We start from the raw sequence: 19,391 nt of genomic DNA, 5'->3' as shown, positions 1-19,391 counted from the left end.
AAGATCAAATGCTCACATGGGAAAAATCCTAAACTCCCCATATTGTCAGTTTAATTAAAGCTTATTCGGTATTCTGACGAGTTCTACTTACATATTTGTTGGGGATATTTTGAAAACATCATTTTGTAAATCTTTGACCTGTTCTTCTATTTTTCACATGATGGTTGTCATACTGATTATTACCCAGTATCAGTTTAGTTTAGAGAAAGTTTCAAGAGGTAACTAAGAATGACTTAAAATTAGTTTCCTCAGATCTTTTTTTTTTTTAAACTATATCAGTCCATAATGAGAACATTAAATTAAAATTGATAGAAATATTAAGAAAAGTGGAGAAACTTCTTGACCAAATATTTTCATTCAAAGACTTTTAACTTTCTTTTTAGAAGCTACATTGAAATGGGAGCCACATTTTATGAAAGTAAACTTATCCTCCACAGTATTTAAAAATGATTTTGAATTTTATTTTTACATTCAGTGTAGAAATAAGAGTCAGGTCAAATCAAGTTAAGAAAGCACTTCCTAAATGCCTGCTAAAATGCTAAACTGGGGGGGAGGGGGGAATACAAAGACAGAAAAAAACCAAACCCAGTCTGCTTTCAAGGAGCTCAGTACATAAGGGTAGAGTGTGGGATGCAGGTTAGCATGGTTGTTTTCTTTCCAACACATACTGGACAGCTGACCCTGAGCATGTCACATAGCCTCTTACCTTTATGGGCAACCTTCAAAAACTGTAAAATTGCTGGGCAGAAGATATCTATCAATGGAGAAGATGTCCTCCTAGGGAGTTGTTGTTACTGGTGATCTCCAAACATTGTTGAATATACACCCCAGTCAGGAAAAAAAAATTTCAGCACACACTTGATAGGTTTGTAGTTACTTACAAAGTATATATAATTGCTGTCTTACTAATTATTATATATTAAAAGACTTAAGCACAAATAGAAAATGTAAAAGCCTTAGATGAAGATGAAATATTTCATTCTATAATCAGAAGGAAGCCACTGAAAACTTTTGGGAAGGGAGGTGACGGGATCATACTTGCAATTTAGGAAAATTCTTTTGGCATGTGGGTGGAGAATGGGAAAGGAGAAAAGACCTGAGCCAGAGAAACCAAGCAGAAGGCTATTAGAATAGTCCCGGCAAGCACTAGAGTATTTAGTGCTCTATGAAGAGAGAAAAGGGGAAAGGATGTGAAAGGCCTTATAGCAGTGAAATCTATACAATGTTGCAGCTGTTTGAATATTGGGTGGGTGGAAGGGAGGAGGTGAAAATGACCTCAAAATTGTGGACCTGAGTGCTTTAAGTGATGGTGGTGACTTTGACCATCATAGGGAAGTTTGGAAGGTAAGTAGTAGTTTTGGGGGAAACAAAATAATGATATCTGTGGTGAACCTTATAACTCATCCATGTCTATACATTCTGAGAAACTTACTCAGAGAGAGTTAGATGGTTGAGCAGATAGAGCACTGAGCTTGGAGGCAGGAAAATGTGAGTTCAAATCCAGGTTGTAATTATGAAGGAGACAAATTCGATGACTGGCTATTAATAGGGAAATGCAATACATTTTCCTGTATTGCATTTGGTCGATGACATACATTGGAGATCAGCCCAAGGTAACCATAAGGTAACATGTTGCTTTATACCAGTGAAACCACAGATTCATTCTTATCACAATTCTTTTATGTAGATATTTTATTTTCTCTCTTTTGTTTTATGATTATTTGAATATTCATAAATGTATTATATACTTTCTATAAGATTATTGAAAACATCCATAACATAATAATAGCCACAATTTATATAGCTCTTTAAAGTTTGCAGAGCACTTGACATTCAATATCTCAGTTGATCCTTAAAGCATCCCTGTGAGGAGTTATCCCCATTCTATGGCTGAGCAAACTGGGAAGGTTAAGGGTCCCTTAGATCTGAAGCAGGATCTGAATTCATGGCTTCTTAATTTCAAGTCTAACACTCTATTATGCATCATTATACATTAATTCATGTTACTTCCAAGTTTCAGTTTATTTAGCATTTTGAAAATAAGTGAGTCATAACAGATTGTGATAGACCTTACTTAGAGTCTTTTATTTTAGGTAGCAAATTATTTTTAGGAGTCTCTGTTGTACTTAAATATGTTTATGTATCCACTTTCTAATTATTTAAAAAAATTTTCTTTTTAATTAAAGCTTTTTATTTTCAAAACATGGATGGATAATTTTTCAACATTGACCCTTGCAAAACCTTGTGTTCCAATTTTTTTACTTTCTAATTATTCACTTCCTAAAGGCAAATTAGCTCTTTTAGGTTTTCAGGTAATGTTGAGAGAGAGATAATTAATTATAAACTTTTTATAATAGCCAACAGACCAATGACCAGATTTTATTTTTCCTGTAAAATAAGTGAACATTATTACCTTTTCTCCATTTAATTGCAGTTATTTTATTTGTAAATAAACATTTGATATCTTTTAGATTCCAAACCAGTTACAATTTTCAGTATTTATAAGGAGTAAATATTTTGAAATAAACATTGAATAAGTAGCTTACCCTTTGTAGAATGACAAACCTTGTATAATGCATTGTGAGAGAGAAGGAAATGTGAAACAGAATTTTTCCTTCAAAAAGCTTGATAAATTAGATAAATAAATAAATAGAGAACTACTAGGCAGCTCTAGATTAAGACATTCAGGGTATGGGCACATGATCTCAGAGTAGAAATAATTCTCTGGATTGAAATTTTAAATATAGACATTAAGTGCCTATTCCAATCCATATACTCTACTTTTACTTGGAGGATAGAAAGACAAAAAATTATAGTCCCTGCCTCTAAAAGAGCTTATCTAATACAGAGTGGGGCTTCTTTGGGGACCTGACTATAGAGGTATGTAAAGATATATAAAGTAGATGTATAGAAGACAGAGCTTGAGATTATCTCACTTGCTCACCTTTGTGTCTTATGGGAACACAGCACCCGGCACATGGAATAGGGTAACATAATTCCAGGGAGCCATGTTAACTGAAAGCAAAGGAGGTGAAAAACTGCGTGATGCAGGTGATGGTGGGATTATCAATAATTGTTGGAAGCTAAATGAAGAGAGGCCAAAGAGATCGAAAATTTCTCTGGATTTAGCAGTTAAGAGAGAGAGAGAGATTGTTCAGTCAAGGTGGGGAGCCTGGAAGCCAGAGTCCTCAAGTTTAATCAGTTTAGCATGAGATGATAGGTAAAGCAGTTAAATAGTGAGTTTTAGTGAAAGGCGTAAGCCCAAGGACAAAGACTAAAGGTGAGTAAGGGACAGTTTTTGAATTGTGGGATAGAGTTGGGCACTAGATTAGAGGGGGGAGAGAGGGGATATGATCAAAGAGGAAGGAGGCTTGTGGAAGAGATAGCAGGGGAACGAACTGAGGGGACCATAATTGAGGAGGATGGACCACTTCCTCAGTGAAAGATAGGATACCTATGTGTCATGTAGTAGATAGAATATAGTAAAGAGACTGTTGACTGATGGCTTCATTTTCCCCAGTGAAATAGAATTAGCAAGGAAAAAACCTTTGAAGATTGAGATTTAAACTGATTCTTAAAGGATGGGTAGCACTTGCATAGTTGGAGAACAGGATTCATAGAAACAAGAAAAAGTTGAGATGGAAGTCCAGCACCTTCATCTGAAAGGTGGGGAAACTGAGGCATAAGGTGATTAGCTAATTAGCTCATGGTGTTTCTAAGAGTACAGGTTATCTGACTCTTTCCAGGATACCAATAAGCTTCTCAATACTGTTAATACTGCTCTGATTCTAAGAATTTGCTCTTTCCTTCCAGTTAGAATCACTGTGAGACCCTGGGCAAGGCACTTGACTTTTTTCACCAGACTTCAAGCCTTACAGGTAGAACGGGCTTGACAGGTTATCTAATTATTGAGGAATGATTTTGTCTTTTCCAAAGAGAGGACATTTAGAGGACATTGGCATCTTTGGAGTACTTCTACAACTTAGCAGTATATGAACAATATACAATATTGTATATATACAATGTAAACATAACATGATTGATTAAAACAGGAATTTCTGGGAGCTTTTTTGCCCATGTAGCTTTAAGTCAAGTGAACTTCTCAGTGTCTTTTTTGCTATCTGCCCATGGAGCAAAAACTTACTAGATACAGCTCTGTTTGCATATTCTTCAGTATGTTTTTGATAGTAAAGGGAATAAATACTTCATTATCTTATCTAAAAAAACTTTTTTGAATATAAATTTGTTAATATAAAGTATAAATTCATTTTAAATAAAATTTAAAATATAATGGGATCTATAACTGAAACTATAATGCATAGAATGATACCTTAATGACATTAGGATATTTCAGAGTTCCTAACTTATCTGAGCAGACCTTAGTGAAAATTTGATTTATTCATATATTTGCTTTTAAATTGTAAAGAGACAACACAAATTTAATCCTTTGAGAAGTTGTACATTTTTGAGATATGCTTCTGTTCACTTCCCAAATAAAATAGAATTAGATATTTTCATGGTGCTTTCACTCATAATATGTCCTATATTTTCTGTTAATTTTAGTTAGGTTTACAAAAATACTTTTGAATGCTTTGTACTAATAGTAAATGTTACTTTTTATGTTGAACTCTTAGAGCCATGTAATTCTAGTTTTAAGGCCTTGCTTAGCTGGCAGAAAGTTGATGCAGTGCTGGCTAAGGTTTGATTATAGTTGAGCTTATTTCTTTTAGTAACAACAATGAAGTGACATTCATATGGCCTAGATTCAGGATGTTGTCTCTGTGCCAACAGTTTTAGACATTATTCCTTTTTAAAATTGAGTCAGGAACATTCTGTTAAACCAGCTGTGTAGTGAGGATGTTGCCATTTAAGTGATTGGTTCACTTCACTAGAATTGAAAATGAAGGAAAGATTCAGTGCTCTTATGTCAGGCTTCTATATCTGCAATGTTAAATTAGGTCACAAAGAATCTTGAACAGCTACATATATCTCCTATTAACATTTTAATTTGTACAGTTAATGTTGTGACTTTGTAACTGTGTTAAAAAAAAAAAAAGTTAACTTCCCACAAGTTAAAAAAAAAAAGTAACTAGCTCCTCCTACCCTCCCCGCCCAGATCTTAACATTAGACATACTGGGTATGGACGAATTAAATTTGTATATTGTGCTTCAGATTTTTGTGAAAAATTTGGGAAAGGCTTTTGGATATTAAAAAATCTTTTTATGTCAGAAAAGAATGAATTAAGAGAGCATACATACAAAGGTTTATATGTTTTTTTGTCAACATACAGAACTTCTACTAGATCTCAACCTTTTTCTGGTTTAATGCAGTCAAAGGGAGACCTGTGAAACACATAGTAAATGAAAAGCCCAGTGTTATTTAATTAGTAAGAATCAGAGATAAGATTTATACTCCGTTCTTTCCAACTCCAAGTCTTGCTGTGGGCCCACTATCTTACACTGTCTCTTGTTTAAACATTGATAGCATTTTATGAAACGTTTTCAGTGAAGAGAAACCCAGTAGAGCTGCTATAGTGGAATGCTATCTTTTTCATGATGCCTTTTAGAATTGGTCACGGCCTGGTGGGTAATACAGTGATTATTCTCTTAATTCAGCAAACACTTATTATGCACCTACTGTGTATATGGAACTTTTCTAGGCTTTTGAGAATCCATGCACTAAAACAAAGAGTCCCTGCCGTTATAAAGTTTATGTTCTCTTGTAAAATAACACATGTCACACACATATCCACTTACAGTATTACAACTTAAAAGAAGTGGGAAGGGACAGTAGAGGTGATTTAATCAGCATCTTCATTTTGCAAATACAGGAACTGAGGTCTTGAGAGGTTAGAAGTGCTATACTTAGAGATACGTCACAATCCCTTCCCTCAAAGGCTTTTACTTGCCAAGGTTGCCCAGGCATTAAGTAGTAGAACTTGGATCCAGAACTCAACTCCTCTCACTTCAAAATCAACAGTTTTCCCTTTATATTAAATCACTTAGGGAAAAAAAAAATCCAGACCCCAAAAATGTAGCTATTCTGTCTAAATATCATTTGACTAAACCATATAAAGGAGAAAAACAACATACAAGAAATCCTAAAACTCAGAGAGTATTATATACCTAACATAAAACTAACTCTTTATCTATGACATAGTTTTAGGCATGAAAATTCACTAATATTATCTGTCAATCTGGCTGCCAAGGGAGTCTTAACACACTTTTAGTCAGATGAAGCCCATTATACATATTGATATGTACTCTGTTAACTATTTTACAAAAATTAAAAAAAAAAAAAAAACTCAAACCATCTTCCCAGTGAATAGTCATGTTAGCTGGAGCATATGGAGAAATCTGGCTCTCCACTTTTTTAGGCTTAAGTATATGAACTGAAGTTCAGTCTTCCTTATTCCTCTTGGTATGTGTAATGGGTCCAGCGACTTCCTAAGCTATGAGCTTACTGGATTCATTTTGATAGTCCAGGGCTAAGGCTCTAGTTGAAGTTATTATGTAAAGGACAGGATGGTGTATAGGTACAGGAAATTTAAAATTGTTTAGGAAAGAGAGATGTGGGTAAGAGGAGCCTCTTGGAAAGTGTCTTGGGAATTGTTCTAAATTCCTAGGCATCCCCTCTTTATTATTTTATCTCCCCTAGAGATCTGTCTACTTTCCCTCTCCACCATCATTATCTGTTGTTTTCAAATAAGGTTTTTCTGATTTCTTGGCCTGCTTCAGAAGAAATTGTAGATTTGCACAGAGAACTTGTGAATTTTCTTTGGGATTTTAAAAAATTATATAGTTAATTATATATGTGTATAAGTATAGAAATCTAAATTATATATAGCAATAATGCATTTTTAAAAACATTTAACAGTTTATATAACTATCACACCTCTCAACTCATTCCACCCAAATGATCTTATGGATCCTATGTCAGTTGGGGACACTATGATCCTTCCAGTGAGTTCCCCAGGTTCATAATGTAGTCATCACCTATTCTTTCTTCTCCCTAACCATGAATATCTAATCAGTTGCTAAATCTTATGTCTTTAAAAACATCTTGTCTTCATGTTTCCTATGTATGAAATGCTCTTTCTTCACGGTTATCTATTGGAGCACCACTGATTCCCTTCAAGGTTAAGCTTATTCCCCTCTTTCAGGTGGCTTCTCTTGCTTCTCCAAGTTGTTGGTGACCCCACTTACTTTATTCTTTCATTCAGTATATATCTTGTATTTGCTTTCTTGTAAACTTGGTTCCCAATACCCTCCCCATAGAATACAAGGTTTTTGAAATCAAGGATTCTTTAATTTGGGGTTTTGTGTTATCTGAATTTAGCAAGGTGCCTCTATACATAGAAGATGGTCAATTAATGTGTGCTTTGTGGTTGATTTTCTCAGTTAATGATACTGTGGCTAGGAGTGAATTTCTCATAGGCATATATATATATATATATGTCTGTTCTTCTCACCCTTAAGTCACTTGCTCAGTATATTCCATTCCTATCATGTAACAAGGAAAAATGAATAGGGAGTAAGTAGACTTACTTTTGTTATACTCAGTGCTACTCCCATTCCCTTTTCCCTTTAGACTTAGTAGGGAAATGAAAATATTATGCTTATACCTACTACATCGTACTCTGTACATAAAATGATGGATTGATTGTTTTAAGTTCCCTTCTAGGTTTAAATTGACCCTGTGATCTTAGTGCCTAGTTCTTATAAACAAAGAATTTAAGATTCAGAATCTATATAGTTCAGAGGAAGACCAGATTTAGCCTTATGTATTTTGTCACTAGTTAAAATAAGAGGGAGAGACTTTGGAATGGTGTCTTTTTTGTTAGAGAGGCGTACCTAGATGAATGAGATCAGAGGTTGATATCATATTGATGAGAATAATATTTTATATAACACTGTAGTTTTCCATGTGTTTACACACACACACACACACACACACACATCACTTTTATTTTCACAATAGCACTGTGAGGTAGACAGAACAGAAAGGTATATCCCTGTGAATTTTGGGATAGGAGAAGGGACTGGACATGAGATCTCATTGGTGTGGATTGCTCCTGGGTCCCTAGTTGCTCTGCCAATGACCTGAGTCCAAATCCATTTCCTAGTTGTGTTGTGTGATCCTGGGCAAGTCCCACCTCTGCCTCAAATCCCTCATCTGTAAAATGAGCTGAAGAAGGAAATGGCAAAAGCTTCTTCAGGATCTCTGCCAAGAAAACCCCCAAATGGGATCTCAGAGGGTCCAATGTAACCAAAACAGCTAAACAACAGTAACTACAGTGTCATCCACAAGAACTAGTCTCATCAGAAGCAACATCCCTGCTTTTAAGGCAAGCTCTGCATGCAGTACACCATTACTTATTAATAAGTGAAGAAACAAGGACTCAGCGAACTGAGTTTGGCTATGGTTCTGTTGTTGGAGCTTTGCAAACCTTGGACCCCCGAGTCTTATGACTCCTAATCCAGTGTTCTTCAAATTGTACCATACTGCCTCTGATATAAAAAGATGGTATTGGAAAAGATGTGTTTGATATTAAGGACTGATTAAAGGTGAAAAATAAGGAATATGGAATAGGATGGATTCACCCTGAGATTTTTATTTTTGACCTATGTCAATTAAGAAAATTAGTTGAAGAACTAAGATGGCAGTAGGCCATAACATTTGAGAGGTGATTTTAAAAAAAGCCCCAAGCCAGATGGTTGGCATTTGCATTTACAGAAAACTGTTAGAGTAAGGATATTAATTTGGGATCCATTGTTAGGTTTTAGTCGGTCTTTGAACATGGATGGGAAAAAAAAATTCACAGAATTCTAACTGAACTTTAACAGTACTATCAATTAAAAACAAAACAAAACATCATTTTGAGAAGAGGCCATCTAGCCATTACCAGACTCCAAAAGGGGTCTGTGTTAAATAATTTTTCTTTTTAAAGCAAATAAGAACCCTTACGATAGGGAAATTTGGCCCTTGAATATTTCTACTGTATATTTGGCACCTCCATGAGAAATTTTGTTGAAGCCTGACACCCTTTTTGAACAATTAGGCTTTTTAACAATGTGCAGTCCAAGGATCTCACACTGTACTCCCCTAGCATATAATCCCCTCTCCTACTTCTCCTTCCCTAGAACAAGATTAGTAGAAATTATTTTGTTATGAATTGTGAGTGATATCTCTTCTACAAAAAAAATTCGAGAACCAGGTAGAACCAAAAATAAAGAAATCATCTAGGATACTTAACCTAAAGCCCTCAGTTTGAATTTCTTGGCTGATAAAAATGGAACTTAATTTATAGAATCAACCAAGAAAGGATTTTGAGAAAATAATTCCCTATAAAACTACCAAGGTTTAAAGAGTAGCTTATACCTATTTAAGATAGAAAAGTTTATATTTCTAGAAGATAGATGAAAATAATGGCTACCTACTGCATAGTAACCACAAAAAAGGATTTTTTCCCCTCCTTTAACCATCATTTTCCAGTCATTTGTGTCATTAGCAAAAAAATTTAGACATCACAAAATCTCTCTTAGGAACAGTTCTCAAGGACATCTGTGACTAGTTACGTGGATGCAGTACTGAATGAATGGTACAGGCAAAGTGGGAATACATTTAGGCAAACCTTATGTGAGGTTCTGGAGAGTACCAAAAGGGAACAAGACCAATGGTTAAATAGTAGAAGAGGAAGAGTAATTTCACAGGCAATCTAGCTTGATGATTTAATTAGACTTTACAAAATGATTATTCTTTTGCCTGTTTCAGAAATATGTAGTTTTTGTACTGGTGAACCTCTAGTAGAAAAAAAGTTGGCAAAATGCCAAAAGATATCATAGGACTTCCACATTTAGAAACTGTTTTGGATGAGAATAATTGGCAATAGGACAAATACCTCATTTAAAAACAGTTTTCCAAAGAACAAATGAGGAGTTTAATTTTACTACCTATTAAAATTCAGTCTGGCCAATTTCTTTTGTTGTTTAGCCCTCAGACTCTTCTGAAGGCAGTGCTCATATAACTGGAACTTGGACAAATTACCACAGTATGTTTTAAGTGGAAATTTTTGCATAGAGATTATATGGACAATTGAAGCTTGAATTTCCATGAGTAAAGTTAATTGCTAGAAGACAGGATTACTGCCTAATTTTTGGAAGTTAGGTAAATGTTTTAATAATATTTTAGTACTACTCTGTTACCTGTGTATCCTAATTGAGTATTAATGACACAAATTTTAATACTTGTAGGATTACAAAATACGGACTACAGTTACTTGAGTAAGTTGTTCTTCAGGTTTACCTATCCAAAAACATCATTTATAGCTTCCAACATGAGACATTTGAAATAGATGACCTTTAAGGGACTTACCAGCTCTAAAAATCTCTCATTTTACTATTCTCTAGATACTTTATTAATTCATTGAGCTTTTCATCCTCTTTATCATAGTATCCTATAGAAAATGCTTATTATGCAGTATATTGATTTTCTGTAACATGTAAATTATGACAAAGAATAATAAAAATCCTGATTTAGGAATGAATTTGAAACTTACCATATGTTCACAAGAATGATTTCCTTTATGATGTCATGAGTAAAGCCTATATGGTTTCTTTCCTTATAACTTTCAAGGACCATTTTCTTTTCTCCCTGATGTTTGCTATTCCTTCCTTAGGGACTTGAGTTTTTATGTTCTCTCTTATCATGTTATTATTTCATTTCTGTTTAGTATACAGTCATCTTTTAAATGTAGGTTTTCAGTGTTCTGACCTTGACCACTATCTTACTCTATATTCCTCAACTTGGGGATCTCATCCACAGATTGTATGCTAGCATGTGCGGTAGAAGGTATTTTAAAAATGATTTGGATGAACTCTTTATTGTACATTAGGGTAGCCCAGGTAGGTGTTAGCAGAACTGAGGCAGCTCCGAACTCATTGTCCTTTCATTGCACCATCCTCTCAGGGTCTTTATGATACCAGAGTAGCAAAATTTTCATCTTTCCAATTTGAAAACCTAAGATGTTTAATGGGTTTAAATTGGCATCCCAGCTCAGTCATCAGGGTTTTCTTTGATTCAGAGTGTTTTTTTTTATTATATTTTATATATATAATATGTAGTATATATATAAAATATATACTATTTATTATTAGTATATTTTTTGCTAGAGACTTATATACTTGATGTGAGCATCAAATTCTTGTTTGATCTTGGACAAGTCATTTAATCTAGATTTCCTCAACTTGTCAATAACACTTTCATTAGCTACTGGGATACTTCTTGTGGGCTAGCAGATTGCAGGCTAGTAATGTGCTGGTCTAGAGTCAGGAAGACTCATCTTGGTGAATTTGAGTTCAAATCTGGCCAAGTCATTTATTAGTTGTGTGACCTTGGACAAGTCACCTGAACCTGTTTGCCTCAGTTTCCTCACTTGTAAAATGAGCTGGAGAAGGAAATGGCAAAACCACTCCAGTACTCCAAGAAAATCCTGCATGGTATCACAAAGGTCAGATATTACTGAAATGATTAAATAACAAGACTTTTTTGAGGAAAGAAATTTGCTAATATTAATATGCTATATAAGTTGAGCTATGACATTATGCAAAATGAAATGAAAAATTAAAGGACTCTGGTGGTCATTATTATCTTACTAATTTTTTTTTTTTTTACAACAGTTTGAGAATAGTTTTAGGTACTCAGCAGTACTATTATTTGTGTACTCCTTTTAACATGAACCATTAGATAATTCTTTAAACCAAATGTAGACAAGTGTAGCATCAGAATATCTGTACTGTATTTGTTTCACTAGAAGAAGCATCTTCTGACAGCTGTGAAGTAAATATAACTTCTCCAGTAAATCAAAACTATTCTACTTAAGTAGAGTTTGTTATAGATTTAGAGGTGAAAGGTATTTCAGACAATGTCTAGTCTAATAACCATTTTATCATTCAGAAAATTAAGGGCCAGAGGGAAATATGATTAGGCATCAAAGAAAATAAGCAGAGCCAGAAGTTAAACCCAGATTCAGTAATCTGTTTATTGTAGCATATGGTACTTAACAATGAAGAACATTCTTACCGTGACAACAATTCCAACTAGACTATTAAAGTTTAAATTATTAAATTGAACTAACCTACTAAAATGATATTCATTATATTGAAACTTTTTATAGTTGTTACTCTCTGATTCTTTCTACCTACTATAATATTTTAGCAACATAAAGGTTTCTATGTTTTGAGTGGTTAATGATGAAAAGTTTATATATGATGTATTTTGATAAAAAATATTTTGTCATTTTTCTTTAAGCAGAGTGATTTTATTTTTTTCTGCAAAGACAGGTTGTTTGCCCCCCCCAAAAAAAAATGTTAATCACTTTGTGAAATCTAAATTAGAGGGGACAAATTTTAAGAATAATCATTCTCATTTTCAAGGATTTCTGTACCTTAAAATTTAAAATAAAGAAAGTAAAAATCTGAAAAATTATTTTAATGGGGGAGAGAGAGGGAGAAAGAGAGAGTATGTATGTGTGTGTATGTGAGAGAGAAAAAGAGAGAGGAGAGAGAGAGAGAGGATTTATTCATTGCTCTGCCTCTGGGAAGGATTCCCATCTCATGCCTTCAAGACTCTTCTTTTCATGTTGTTTTATGATTCCTTGAGATTATTTAGTTAAATAATATATTACATCCCCCAAAAAAGATTCCAAGCAAGTAAAAACAATTCTGTTTTATAAGAACTTCCTGGTGTTCAAGAGGGATGTTTGCTCATAGATTTCCCACATGGAAGGAGTACATAGTATTAGATCATGAAATTGAATATAACCAGAGCATTGTTTAAAATGAATAATGTGCAGTGTGACCAAGGAAATTGGAATTTTTTTGTTTTTAATGGCTACAGTTTTTGTTACATAGATGTAATTGAGAATTTACTATATTTCTTGGGGTTTGCAAAAGTAATATTTGTTTTACATTTTGATATTTGGGAGACTTTAATTTATAAAATATATTGTGATATTTGTAAGTACCAAAAATATCTAATTACTGATTTAATTTGATAAGTTAAGAATAGGACAAGTGATTTTTCAGTTAAAATCATGATTTTTTTCGATGAGGATCTCTATTTTTTGGACTTTTAAGCCATTTTAGTAAATTTTGTCGTTGTCTCTTTGCAAATGACTCCTCAGCCCAGTTATATCCCAGATAGTTACTCCTGTATTCCTAGTTGACTTTTAGATATCTTTAACAATATGTTTCACTGACTTTAAAAAAAACAAATTTAGTTTCAAATTTTTTCCTTCTCTCTTATCCCTTCACCCATTTTCACTGGCTTTTCAAAATCAGCATGTTCAAACTTGAACTCATCTTTCCTATCAAGATTATTTCTTCTCTTAAATTCTCATTTTCTGTTGATGGCATCAGTATCCACTTTCATTCAGATTAATAGGCTGAAAGTATCTTTGACTCTTTTCCCCCACAATAGATGTGATTATCCTTCACATCTAAATAGCTACCAAATCCGATTATTAATTTTCAGCTTTATTCTTTCCTTCCCACTGCCATCAAAAACATGAAGGTTCAGGACTTGGTCTTTTTTTCTATTACATACTATATATTTTTTCCCTGAACTTATCTTTAGTCTAACCGTGATTTTGTTGCCCAATAATTTACCATCAGTATCTCGTTATTCCTCAACTCAAAGAATGAGATCCTTTTGGGTTGGTGGGACCTTAGTCCCTTTTTAAATTTTTTTTAGTCTGATCCCCTGTTTTTATAGACGAGGAGGCAGAAGCTCAGGACCATTACCAGAAGCAAATGAGAATTCCCATTCAAGTCTGCTTGTTGCGTGATGTGTGGTGTTTGCCATTCCTTCTCCAAGAGGACCTGGGATATAAGGAGGGCAATCTCTTGACTTGCCTGTGAATTCACTTTAAGTGAGGCACTTGTACAAAGCCATCAATCAGCTCTACTCTCTCTCTAAAAACCCAAAAGTCCTGGGGCAAAAAAATCAAATCCTCTTATTTAAATTTAGTTTCTGTCTCTGGAGCTATCACCTTCAGTTGCTCCCTGTTGCTTAAGGTATAAAATAGAAACTCTCATCCTGCCATTCAGGGACCCCCACCCAATGTGTCTCCCCATTCTCCTATCTCATATGGAATGTGCATTCTGTGTTCCATATTGTCAAAACTCGCTGTTCCTTATTCAAGACCTATCTCCCCCTACCACCACCTCTAAGGCTTTTGTTCAAAACATGTCATTGCCTAGAATGGACTCCACTTAAACCGGCATTTCTCTGAAAGGCTCTCTATTCTAGAAAGTTTACTTTCTCCTCCTTTCCTAACCATATCACATTCTTTCCTCCTATTCCACTTAATTTCAACTGTGATAAAAATTATTCCTCAGCTGTATATCATAGCATTTCCTTCTCCTCTCTCTCTCTCTCTCTGTCTCTCTCCCTCTCTCTCTCTCCCTCTCTCCCTCTCTCTCTCTCTCTCTCTCTCTCTCCCTCCCTCTCTCCTTCTCTCATTTATTACATCTTTTCTCATGTATTAGTTGAACAAATACTATTCTTTCCTCCTCCCTCCCCCCAGTATATTCCCAAATTTATTTTACTTTTATCAGCTGTTGGCAATCCTCTAAGCCTGTCTTCTTTGCTCATTGAAATGTTAATCATTCATGATTATGCAGTACCTAACACATTATAAATTTGTAAAAACAATCACTGTCTTCATCTTTCAGTTTTTCTAGATTTTTTCCTTAAATCCCTTTGTGGTAATACCAGGGGTATGTATATAGTATATGGGAGGGGATACAGAATTTTTTTGTGAAAGAATTTAGACCTTTTACTTGAAAGGAGATGTTTGTTACATTTACTTTAATTTCTTATTAGTTTGGCTACTATGAACATTAAGTGTGTCAATTTCTATGTGTGTTTTCTTTTTCTACTTCCATCCACAGTCAGGATCTATACCCTCCCTCCCACAGGAACATCTTGAGTCTTTAGGAATTGCCCTGGGCTTGACCTTGCCATGGCATAGTCATTACATTACCCACATTTTTCCTGCAAGTTTTTCTTGTACATCAGCTTTGCTTCTGCCCTTGCCACTATGGTACCCACAAAAATAGGGAGGACCCAGGTTATTAGAACAACTAAAGAATAGGAAGCTGTAGAAGTTCAAGATTGAATTTTTCCTCCCACAAATTCCAAGAGAATTCATGTTTCAGGTGCCTGGTATAGTATCTTGTTTTATATTTGTAGTCATTGTTTACATAATGTTTGGGAAAGGGAATTAGTTCATTCCTGCATTCTGCAAGGACATGTTTCATTTCATTATTCCTTTTTAAACTTAAACATCTTTGCTTCCTCTTTATTGAATCTTGGGTTTCACTTCAACCCATCAAATTGACAAAGATCATAAAAGAGAATAATCAATGTTGGTAAGACAACAGGAGAACAGATACACTATTGTATGTATGCTGTTGGATCTAAGGATTAGTCCAGTTATTCTAGAAAGCAATATAAAATTAAGCTTAAAAAGTGACTAAAGTATTCCTACTTTTTTACCTAGATATATACCCTAAGAAGTCAAAGACAAGAAAAAGTAATTAAAGCAACAAAATTACAGAAGCATTTTTTGTATTAGCTAAAAAGTGGAAACAAAATAGATGCTCATTATTTTGGGAATGACAAGAAAAATTGTGGAATACATAATACATAAATAGTGGAATACCATAGCACTGAGAAATAACGACTATGCAGAATTTATAGAAACATGGGAAAACTTTTGTGGACAGATACAATTCCAGTTAAGCAAGGCCAGGAAAACAGTACTCACAAGAGCAGCAAAATAAGTGGAAAGAACAACCCCAAATCCCTACAAAACTGAATGCTATGTAAATAGATATAAGACTTTGTCAAGTCATGGGCAGCAGATATTTATATGTCTTTTCATATTATCCTATTGAAAATCTTTTATTGTTTCCTTGCTGACTTAAGTTTTAAGAGATTGAAATATTGAGAAAACTGAAATTATGGCAGGAATTCCTTATACTTTGACTTGAAAAGCTTTATTTAGTCATGTCATTAAGTGCTAAGAGTTTAAAAAAATTTTTTTTGAAACCTACTCCCTACCTTATATTTAGTCAATATGTTAAATTTGGTTTTAATTCTGAGTGATATTACATCAGAATTATCAACTTTTGGTATGATTAAGAATTTTGACAATTTCAGAGGACTATTAAATTATTTCTCTTTGTCTCTCCCTTTCTCTCTATTCCCATTCCCTCTCCCTCTCTCTTTTTCTCTCCTTTCTCTCTTTCTCCTCCCCTCGCCTTTGTCTCTCCCTCTCTGTCTCTATCTCCCTTCCTCCTTTCTCCCTAATCCCTCTCATCTCCTCTCTTGTCTCTCTCTATCTTTCTCTCTCACAGCCTCAGTGCCAGCCAGCAGTGTAAATAAATTCCGAGCTTCACCCACCTTTAATTCCACCGTGGATAAAAAGTATATCGTCATGTCCAACATTACTATTGACCCAGACGTCAAACCCGGGGAATATGTCATCAAGAGTCTCTTCGCAGAATTTGCTGTTCAAGCTGAAAAGAAAATTGAGGTTGTAATGGCTGAGCCCTTGGTGAGTACAATTGGTATTTCTATATTAAATGCCTTTATAGTAACAATGGTTGTATATGCAGTTTCATGCAAAAAAGAAGCAATGTGATCCAGGATGGTTAAATGTGTGGTTTTATAAGAAGCAAAAAAGCTTCCTAGATACTTTGGAAAGTTCCTTACTAATATTACTTGTATTCTATTTTGATAGATTATCAATGTCTATGAATGTTTAAGTATTTAATTGATTGAAATTCTATTTTGATTGTTAATTTTCAAAATTTAATTCTGCACATTTGCAAAAACGTTGCCTAATACTGTTGGAATTAGCATCTAACAGTTAAAAACATTGAGACAGATAGTTTGTGGAAAGAACTATAAACTTGTACATATCAAAGTGGAATACTTGCCATTCCCTGAATATAACAACCTAATTTCTCTCTCTTAACTTTTGCATAGGTGGTCCCGCATTTAGAGAATATATTCTTTTCTTGCTTGGAATGTAATGTCCTGAAAGTTGGGGTTCTCCACTTCCTACTGCAACATCTTGTACATAGTAGATATTTAGTAAATGGCAGATGAATTTGATTGAAGTAAACTTATAAACAGCTTACAACAATTACAGTAGAAACCCAAATAATTTTAATAAAACACCAGGTTCTCTTATTTTATCACTGCTACAGAAAGACTGACAATTACTATTCAAAAAGGAAGAAAATGCTCAATATGTATTCTCAAAGCATATGATATAGGTAAAAAAATATTTCTGTGGACTGTAAATAAACCTGCATTTTATTTTATTTTAAGACATTTTTATTTTAATGTTTGAGTTCCAAATTCTCTCTTTCCCTTTCCTTTTCCCTCCACTTTTTGAGATGATAAACAATGAGATATATGTCATACATGTGCATTTATGTAAAACATATCCATATTTTGTACAAGAAGACTCAAATAAAAGGAAAAAAGAAAGAAAGTGATTAGTAGCATACTTCAGTCTATATTTTAGTTAGTATCACTTTTTTCTTGACACAGATAGTTTGCTTCATTGATAGTTCTTTGGGATTCTCTTGGATCACTGTATTATTGAGAATAAGTCATTGACCATTCTTTATTGAACACTATTGCTATTACTGTGTTCAATATTCTCTGGTTCTATTCACTTTACTATGGATCAGTTCATGTAAGTCTTTCTAGTGGACCTGTCTGTATTTCACAGAGCAGTAGTAAACTATGACACTAGATACGTGCCATTGGGTTTGTTAATTAACTGAAATGAAGTTAACCTATGAAATGACTATGATCCAAGAGTGGAATCAAAACACCTCTATGAATGATATCCACATGAATTCAATATATCACCACAGAAGCATTAAAGAAATGGCCCAGTTGTGCAGCTTTATTTACAAAAAAATAGAGGGTTGATTGTAATAAGACCTGTCATCACAACTGTAAATAAGAGAAAGATTATCCTGAAAGTGCCAAGACAATTATTAGATTGATCACATAAGAAAATCTGGAAAAACTTGCAACATATCCATAATATTGCAAGTTGAAGAAATTTAGCATCTAATGCCAGAATTGTACTCTAGAGCTTTGATATCTATCCCTCACAAATCAGCAGAATATAAATAGTTTTATTATAATACAGACATCCAAAGGATACTTGAATTAAAAAAAACCTATCCTAGAAACATCGTTAAAAACAAAATTGTTATGCCAAAATAACATTGATCCATAAAAATTTAAGAATGATTTTTAAATAGATTCATCTTAAATATTTATAATCTTGATATAACCATTATTTTATGTGAAATGAAAAGTTTTTAAAAAATGGATAACCTAATAAGGCAAATCAGTACCATGTGGGGACCCATGTATCATCACTGACATTGTGTATGCTGCTGAAGTTGTCTGAAAGATGCCTTCACCAAACTTGTATCTCGCACTTTTAGTCAGTGATATAAAGCAATTATCTATCTAAGCAAAGCCATATCATTATTCTTATAAAAGACCAGTTCGAGGATAGCAGCTTGTCCCAGCACTATTTCTACTTGTAATCTATCCAAACAGATAAGGAAAAAAAAAACATACTGCTAATACCACTATTACTACTAATAGTGCTACTAATAACTTCCAACCCATTGTTTGAACCTTTGGATGAAGGCATGGGGATAAAAACAAGGTAGGACAGTGCTTGCCAAGGTGATGTATAACCTGAGCCAGGCAATGCTGGAAAGGCCTCTCAGTAATCCTGAGAAAAGCATTGATCAAGTCAGTAGTGTTGTCAGTGGGAGGCAGCTACTCCTAAGTGTCAAAAAGAATTAGCTATTTCAATATATGATTTCCTTGCTAATGTTGTTTGTAGCTGTTGTAGTGATCAGGTAGACATGGAGGTCAGCAGAGCAAATGGAACTCCTTCATACCCTGGTACTACAAGAAATAGGATACACTGGTACAAGTAAGAAATGTGAATACCTTACCTGCTGATAGTGTTCAAGCATGGATGGCACTGACCACAAAAAACAGGCAGACCACAAATGCACACGAAATGGATTGAAACAATTTTGTGCTCCTATTGTGTCATTACAAAATTGGAAACAAGGGCTTTATACTGGTGTTATTGGTAGTGCCTAAACTATACAATAATGCAGTGATGAGTACAGGTTATTTATAAGAAGTAACTTCACCCATGAGTCTGGGTTAAATGAAATAAGAGAAATTGAGGAATTACTCAATTCTCAGGAAGGAAAAGTTAAAAAGCTCAAAAATTTTAGGCAGTCTTAGAAACTAA

At 34.1% G+C, this 19,391-nt stretch overlaps 1 protein-coding gene across 9 annotated transcripts in view; it reads left to right on the top strand.

Annotated features, from left to right (window-relative positions):
• The window catches only part of FRYL (FRY like transcription coactivator), a 262,394-nt gene that overhangs the window by 92,521 nt on the left and 150,482 nt on the right, over window positions 1-19,391 (top strand). For all 9 annotated transcript variants that reach the window (XM_031942465.1, XM_031942463.1, XM_031942464.1 and 6 more), the window contains one exon: window positions 16,426-16,625. In XM_031942465.1, coding sequence (XP_031798325.1) covers window positions 16,506-16,625 — 120 coding nt within the window. In that variant the 5' untranslated portion in view covers window positions 16,426-16,505. The remainder of the gene's footprint in view (window positions 1-16,425; window positions 16,626-19,391) is intronic.

The sequence above is a fragment of the Sarcophilus harrisii genome, chromosome 6 (assembly GCF_902635505.1).
Source record: "Sarcophilus harrisii chromosome 6, mSarHar1.11, whole genome shotgun sequence".
Classification (NCBI taxonomy): Eukaryota; Metazoa; Chordata; class Mammalia; order Dasyuromorphia; family Dasyuridae; genus Sarcophilus; species Sarcophilus harrisii.
Note: the sequence above shows the minus strand (reverse complement) of the source record. Positions and strands in the feature narration are given on the sequence as shown.